This window comes from Castor canadensis, chromosome 7, assembly GCF_047511655.1.
Source record: "Castor canadensis chromosome 7, mCasCan1.hap1v2, whole genome shotgun sequence".
In the NCBI taxonomy this organism is placed as follows: Eukaryota; Metazoa; Chordata; class Mammalia; order Rodentia; family Castoridae; genus Castor; species Castor canadensis.
Genome location: NC_133392.1, coordinates 62,109,417 through 62,117,772, shown reverse-complemented (window position 1 = coordinate 62,117,772; position 8,356 = coordinate 62,109,417). Strand labels below are relative to the sequence as shown.

The 8,356-nt window shown below is 46.5% G+C and overlaps 1 protein-coding gene across 1 annotated transcript in view; it reads left to right on the top strand.

Annotated features, from left to right (window-relative positions):
* Nucleotides 1–391: 391 nt before the first annotated feature.
* Nucleotides 392–8,356, top strand: part of Psap (prosaposin) — a 34,451-nt gene continuing 26,486 nt past the window's right edge. Inside the window, exon 1 of the mRNA XM_020162219.2 lies at nt 392–551. Within this exon, the coding sequence (XP_020017808.1) occupies nt 512–551 (40 nt within the window). The 5' untranslated portion in view covers nt 392–511. The remainder of the gene's footprint in view (nt 552–8,356) is intronic.

The window sequence follows — 8,356 nt, the reverse complement described above, 5'->3', positions numbered from 1 at the left end:
CAGAAAAAAAGAAAGGAAAATGTGAGCCTTAAAAGATATATTAAAGGCTGAGGATGCAGCTCTGTGGCAGAGCACTTGCCTACTATTGGAAAGGCCCTGGGTTCGATTTCCGCCACTGAAAAAAAGAAAAAAACAGCTATGCTATTTTGAGCTAATCTCTGAGTTTGATTCATCCAGTCGATAGGGATTTTTGTTCGCAGCTTCGCGGTTCCCTCCCTCCAGCAGCACGCCTCCTGGTCCACCATTCTCTCGTCTCCCTCCCTTCCCCCTCCCCCCTCCTCCCCCCTCCTCCTCCCTCCTCCCCCCTCCTCCTCCCTCCTCCCCCTTCCTCCCTCCCCTCCTCCGCGCCCTCCCTCCCCGCAGGCGCCCAGCGCCGCGCTGAGTCAGGCTGCGCCTTGCTGGGGCGGGGCCTGCGCCTGCGCACTGAGTGTTCGTCGGGGCTGGGGACAGGTTTATAGGCGCCGGGGTCAGCTGACGCTCTGCATTGCAGACGGCGGAGTCCGGCGTCGCCATGTACGCTCTCCTGCTCCTGACTTGCCTGCTGGGCACTGGTGAGCCGGGGACCCTCGCCCTGGGGACGGGTTCCTTCAGCGCCCGCCGGTCCCACAGCGGGCCGGGCCGGGCCGGGCTGTCCGGACTTCGCCTCGTCCCGCCGCCCTCCGGCGGCTCGGCGCGGGTGCCCACTGCGCAGGCGCTGGCCTGGGCTGGTACCTGCTGGGGCGGTGCCGGAGCCGCGGGGGGCGAGGCGGGCGGGGCCGGGAGAAAGCGGGTCCCTCTCCGTTCCTCCAGGTTGCCGCCCCGCGGTGCGGGGGTGTGGGTGGCGTGTCTACAGGGTGACCTCTTTGGCGGCACTGTGGGGCCTGTGCGGGCCGCACGTGACCCAATGGCCTAGAGCCCCTATCTTGCAGGACGCAACCTTGGCCTCGGGTGTCCCCGTTTGTCATCTGTGTTGATGTTTATCGTTGCGTATGTATTTACATACATCTTGAAGGTGGTAGGGGATTTTGTGGTCTCTATTTCGCTTCCCTTAAAATAAATGCCTTGCATGGCCATTGGCCACCCTTTATATTGGGAAAAATGTAAGTATGGGAAAAGTTGTACACAGGATATTGTACCTATTTATTGCCCTAAAGTGGCACTGAGGGTTTTGTTATGAAAGCAGCGCTGGGGACCTGCTTCATTGCCTTCTTGGTATTAGGAGGGGCCTCTTGCCCTTACTCTGTGACCTGTCTTTTCTATCTCTGTTCTTGCCTTTATATCTTTAATTACCTCTCTCCCCTCCCAACTCCTCACACAGCGCTTCATGTTTGCTAGGCAGGCGCTCTACCGCTTGAACCACTTGACCAACCCTGTTATGTGTTGGGTATTTTTGAGATAGGGTCTCTTGATCTGTTTGCCCAGGCGGGCTTTGAAATGTGATCCTCCTCATCTCAGCCTCCTGAGTAGCTAGGATTATAGGCGTGAGTCACCTTTCCCTGGCTATTTCTTTAATCATTTATATAATCACGGTGAAGATAAAGGTGAGAGATACAGTTTGATGTGGAACCACATTTTAATCTTGTATAACAAAAGGGATTCCAGGTTTCTGGGTGACTTCAGGTCATCATTCACCAAAGGAAGTAACCTAATCTTCAGCTCCCAACCTCAATATCTGTTTCTTAGTAAAATGTATGTAACTTTTTTTTTTTTGGCTGCACTGGGATTTGAATTCAGGACCTCACACTTTCGAGGCTGGTGCTCTAACAACTTGAGCCATTCTGCCAGCTTTCTTTGAAGATGGGTGTTTTTCAAGATAGGGTCTCGTGAACTATTTCTCCAGGACTAGCCTTGAACTGAAATCCCCCTGATCTCTTGTTTTTTGAGACAGGCTCTTGCAAAATGTAGCCCAGGCTGGCCTCTAACTCTTGCTTCTTCTCCCTTAGCCTCCCAAGTGCTGGGATTACAGTGGTGGACCAGGCTGGTTTCCATTCAGTCACTCAGATTTCAAATAAACCATAACAAGGTTACCATCTGGTTGATGGATAACCATAGAAATAAAACATGTAATTCTATATCAATACATAGTTTTTTTCTAACACTGACTTTCAGCAACTCTCAAGATGTGTCTTGTCCTTACAAAGGGTTTAGATTTTATTTTACCTGTAAACCATGAAAGGTGATCTTACAGAGAAAACTGGCCAGTGTACCTCTGTAATCTTAGCACTTGGGAGGCTAAGGCAGAAGAAGCAAGAGTTAGAGGCCAGCCTGGGCTATATAGTGAGACCATGTCTCAAAAACAAAACATGGCTCCATTGGCATTGAGTCACTCCTCATTAGACCCTTAAAAGTTCTGATTCACTCAGATCTCTGAAAAAAGACTTCATTGTTTCTTTTCTCTTCTTTTTTATGGTGCAGGGGTAAAACAGAACCCAATCCAGGGCCTTACACATGCTAGGCAAATCAGGCAAGTGCTCTTCCATTGAGCTACACCCCAGCCCTTAATTGTTTCTTTGGAAAAGTGAAAATCCATTTCTAGTATATATTGCAGTGTCTTTATCCAGAATCTTGCCTGAGAACTTAAGTGGGAGTGTGTTACAATGGCCTTGGTCTAACCTTGTGCCAGACTTCTAGATTATGCCAAGGTCACACTGATATGCTAGCTTCGTTCCCTACCCGCCCTCCCCCGCCGTGGCTTTCTGGAAATGTTATTCCTAAAATTTCTGAAAACACTAATAGTGAGTTGTTAGTGAAGGGTGCAGGGTGTGACTGCAGCCATTGTTTCCTCCCTGGGAGGCTATTGTAGTACAGGGTGCCATTCTGATGAGATTTAATGATGTCCTAGGTGGCCCAGATATAGCTTAGCAATAGCGCACTTGCCTAGCATGTGCCAGGTCCTTAGTTCCATGTCCAGCACTGGAGGGAAAAAAAAAAAATCCTGGGGGTAAAGACAGTTTTGGATTACTTCCTGCCCATCCAGTCTTCCCTACCTTTACGCCACTTAAAGAGCATGTGGAGCATGGCATACTGAGAGAACTGAAGTGTCTGCTCCAGCCCCTTTGCAAGGACTGACAACACAGGCACCCAGAGGTGACTCCCAACTGGGAATGCCAGGCGCGAACCCAGCACTTTGCAAGGTGTTTGGTGTTTCCACATATACTTAGTAACTTTTTAAAAAACATAGTAGGTGTAATTTAGACACATGCGTAACCACTTGGACAACCTGGTGAGTTGCCACAGGGCGAGCTGAGCCAGGTTAGCAGCCCCAGGTCTGGAGTGAGCAACAGCAGTCCACAGTGGTCCTGCCTCCCTGTACTGCATCGATTCACCTGCCTCAGAGGATGTAACTCTGCTAACCCCAACACTGGAGGTATCAGAACTGCCCTTTTGAGCTTTGAAAAGAATCATAGGGTCAGGATATGCTGTTGTTGAGTGATGGTTCTAGGGGAGAAGGTGAGTCCAGGGTTAGACAAGCGCAAAGCCTGGGGTATGGTGCTGGCATATGGTGAATGCTCACTATGTTTGGCTGCTTTCAGTGCTATCACCTGGGTTGTGCCTAGCCCACACAGTGGCAGGTGTGTTCCCTAACGATGCTAGAACACACCATTTGATAACTTCTCATTTTTAATTTTTTTGTGATGCAGGATGGGAATTCATAGCCTAGCCTTCTGTGTATCAGCAAGTACTCCGGCAAGAACAAATGCAGCACTCTGGGTAAATCCCCCTGTGTAGCAAATCAGTTTTGTTTTATGAAAACAGTGGTATAATTTGTGAAGGAGGAAGGGTTTGTTTTAACCAGACAGTGATCAGGTTCTTGAAGTACAATTTTTTTGACAGGTTTTTTTTTTTTTTTTAATACCTGCCACGAGAGTTGAATTATATTAGATTTGAGTGGTATGGAATTTTCTAGATCAGGGAAAGGAGAACCTAGTTCTCCGTTTTCAGTTTAGTTTTATTTTTGTGGCACTGGGAGTCAAACCCAGGGCCATGTACATGCTAGGCAAGAGTTCTGCCACTGAGCTGCACCCCCAGCCCTGCCTCCTTTTTTTTGGTGGTGGTGGTCCTTTCTCTGTCTCTCTCTTTTTTTCCAGTTGATCTATGTATTCCTGGGCCAATATACTAGCTTTTTGTTTGGCTGGTTTTTGCAACATGCTAGGCAAGGGCTCTACCACTGAGCTACACCTCCAGCCCTTGTCTTCTATTTTCTTGTATGAAACTGAAATGTTCAGGCAACTGGTTGGAGCTATAATGGATGGGGAAGAGGAAGGGCAGTGTGTTGCTGCATGGGGACAGTGCCTAGTAAACATGCTTGGGAGACACCCAAGGCCAAGACCAAGCCACTTGTACAAGCTCGAGGCAGCTTTCTGAGGCAGCCTCCTGGCATGGATTTTAGAGCTCCAGCTTCCAGGCTGTTTGGCACTTTGGCTCCTTTTTGGTTCTACTACAAGAAAGATTCTAGATTTTCTTTAAATGAATGACATAAGGGAGCACTAAGTACATCCACCTGCTTGCCTTTTTGAAAAATGAAAACATTTTGCCAGGCGCCGGTGGCTCGAATCTGTAATCCTAGCTATTCAGGAGGCAGAGATCAGGAGGATCACTGTTCGAAGCCAGCCCGGGGAAATAGTGAGACCCTATCTCAAAAAAAATGCATCACAAGAAAGGACTGGTGGAGTGGCTTAAGGTATAGGCCTCGAGTTCAAGCCCAGCACCGCAAAAAAACAAAAACAAAAAAACACCAAACATTTTGGGGGGACACTGGGGATTGAATTCAAGTCTTTGGACATGGTAAGCACATGATCTAACATTGAGCTATGCACCCAGGCCCTCCTTTTAGAACAGTGGTGATAGATAATGTTGATTGGGATGAAGAATTTGGCTGTTGCAAAAGTACTATGTGCTTATTTTATTTACTTTTTATCCAATGAAGTTCCAAAAAAATAATCTTGTGAAATTCTCATTTTTGAGACAGGATCTCAGTATGTAGCCTAGGTTGTCCTTGAACGTGAGGTCTGCTAGCTTGTGATTTTCATGTCGGGGCTGAGGTGGTACTGTGGAGTAGAAGTTTAACATTGTCACATTCTGACACTAACTGTAAAACCTTACGCAAGTAGTAAGGTTTAGCCTTCTGGTTTTCTCATCTGTGAAATGGCATTAATTGTTACAGTGTGACTGGGTTGTCGTGAGGTGAGGCTTTAGTAAAGGCCTTTAATAAAATGAGAGGGCTTAGCAAAGTACTGTGCTTGTTGCTGTGCCACTAATAAATACTATATCAGGTTATCAATGCCCTTGTCCCCCCAGCAGAAGCGACCCTTCTCTGCCCTTGATTTTGTCATTTCCCTGGCACGAAGGATGTTGTGAGTTAGCAGCAAACTTAATGGACTTATTAAAGATGCATGTGCTGCGTGTAATTACCGAATCAGGAAAACACTGGGAAGGTAGACGCGGCTAGCAGGGCATTGGGAGTTCACACTCTAGGGACAGCTAGCCTTGACAGGTCATCGGATTCCAACTGGTTCCCAGTAACTTGCATACTTGGGTCTACACCTGTTGTGTAAGTCTGCTCAAGCCCCTCCCCTGCTTTCCCCAGGCATAAGTAGAGAGGAACTGCTTAGGGGAGGTTACAGATGGACACTGTAAACAAGTCAGTCAGTGTAACGGAGTGAAGAGGCAAAAGTTCCTAGGCAACATAGAGTCAGTACTCTGTGTACTGTTTCCTCCTCCTTCCCAGTGCTGGGAATGCGACCCAGGACCTCACGCATGGTAGCTTTCTAGGCTAGAGCCACTCTGCCAGCCTTTTATTTTATTTTATTTTTGAGACAGGGTTTTGCTGTTGTGGCCCAGCCTGGCCTAGCACTTTCTATGTAGCTTAGGTTAGTCTTGAACTCTTGATCCTCCTGCATCCACCTCCCAAGTGCTGGGATTACAGACACCACCATCTTTCTTTTAGTACAAAAGTGGCACATTATATAGACTGCTCCTTTTTAAACATTAGAAAAGTGGAAGAATATTTTTAATGATCTGCCATGTAGTCAGCACTCAATTTAGAGACCCTATCCTAGCAACTGGCCTCATTCTGTAGAGAACTGCCTTTCTGGACAGGTGTTTATCATTTCCCTGCAGTTTTTTTTTTTTTTTTTTTTTGGTGGGACTTGGGTTGAGCCACATCTCTAGTCCATTTTGCTCTTGTGAACTGTTTGCCTGGATTGGCCTCAAACCTTTATTCTCCTGATCTCTGTCCCCCATGTAACTAGGATTACAGGTGTGAGCCACTGGTTGCCCAGCTAGATTGATTTTTTTTTGAGATGGGGTCTTGCTCTGTAGTCCTGGCTGGCCTGGAACTCCCTGTGTGGCTCTAGCTGATTTCAACTTATCCTCCTGCCTCAGCCTCCTGAGTACTGGTGTTACAGGCATGTGCCATCCTACCTGGCTTTCTTATCAAGTTGTTCATTTTTTTTTATAAAAGTGACACATTTGCCAATTTGAAATTAAGTCAGAACAAAGTTATTAACTAGACTGCAAACTTTCCTTTTTACTGATTTTTCCACTAACCTTATTTTTCTGTTCCAGGATCCAGTCCAATATATACTACCTTGCAGTTGGTTATCATGTAATCCTTTTCTGTCTCCAGCCTGGGTGTGGCCCTTCGCTGGTGCTCAGAGCCTTTACATCTCAGGTCATTCCCCCTGCACTGTCTGATAGCTGCTGCACCCCACCCTGAAGCTCCTCCTCCAACCCTGTCCTCATCCAGTCATCCTTCCTGCACATATGCTTGCTGTCTTGGTCACTTGCTGTGTCTGCAGCTGTACCACAGTGCTTGACTTGTAATGGTGATCAGCATTGAAGGAGCTGGGGCTAAGTGGAGTTTGACTTTGACTCAGGGACTATTGGTAGATTGCTGTGCATGAAACCTAAATGTTAGCAGTGTCAAATCTTTTATCAGAATTAAATAAAATTTTTTCATTTTTTTCTTGTGGTACTAGGGGTTGAACTCAGGACCTCAGCTCATACTTAGGCAAGTGTTGTGCCATTTGGGCTATGTCCCAGCCCTTTGTTTTTATTTTGTTTTTGGGTATGGGTCTTACTACCTTTATGCCCGAGCTGACTTTGAACTCCGTATCTCCTACCTCTGCCTTCCAAGTACCTGGGATAACAGGCATGTGCCGCCATGCCTGGATCTCTTTCATTTGTCTAAAGTTAAGAGCCGACAAATCAAGAGTGACTTTGGTCTCAAGTGAAGTGTTGACTTATATAATAGTTTGTGTCAGGTTAAAGGGACACCCCGCCCCTTTGCCCACTCTGTTTGAGTAGGTTTTATGTAGGTGGCAGGTCATGGGAGTTTAATCCTTACATGTCCCTGGTGCTTTGATTTGAGGTAAATCTGAAAAGGGAACCAGCTATAATTTGAGGAAGTGACTTCCCTGATGGTTTCAGAAGTTGGTTCTCTAAATTTTCAGACTAGTGGTTCTCAGAAGTTCTAGTCTCCCTGAGATTATACACTCACAAGCTATTGAGAACTCCAAAGAGCTTTCTCCATGTGGGTTGTATCTGTATTTTCCATCTTGTAAATTAAACTCAAACAATTTAAAAATTAACCACTTAGGCTGGGCACTGGTGGCTCATGCCTAAAATCTTAGCTACTTGGAAGGCAGAGATCAGGAGAACTCATGGTTCGAAGCTAGCTTGGGCTTTGAGACTATCTCGAAAATACCCAACACACAATAGGGCTGGTATAATGGCTCAAGTGATAGAGTGCCTGTCTAGCAAGTGTAAAGCCCTGAGTTCAAACCCCAGTACATGTGGGGAATGTGTATTTTTATGAAAAGCTTTCCCTAAACACACATATTTAGTGAGCAGGATGACTTGTTTCTCTCTGTGTGCCAAGGATGGAACCTAAGGCCTTGCATGCTAAGCAAGTGCTCTGCCACTGTGGAGCTGCACCCCAGCCCTGTTTTTGCAATCTTTTTACACCTGCTTGGTGTTACTTAACAACCAGCTGCTTTCTGCAGTCTGTTATGATGTCACATGTCATATGCCTCTGGAAATCTCCACTGTACATTTATGAGTGAAAGATGGCTAGTGTCTTGGTGTTATTAGGAAAAGGACCCTTGCCCTCAGGGCCCCCAGGTTATCCCTGGGACCTTGGTTTTCTGGAATAGTTTGGAGAACAGCTGCAGTAAATAGGTTTAGACTTCAGGACAGCCCTCTACAAGAGCAACCAACCAAAATGGTGGGGCATTCTATTTTTAGGTGTATTACCCCTCTTAACTCATGCTGTGGTCTGAAAACATCAGGGGTTTGTTTTCAAATGAAGACAATATCCTTGTTAAGTGTTAACTGAAGGAAGCCAAAGTGATGTTTATAGTGGGTAGACATTCAT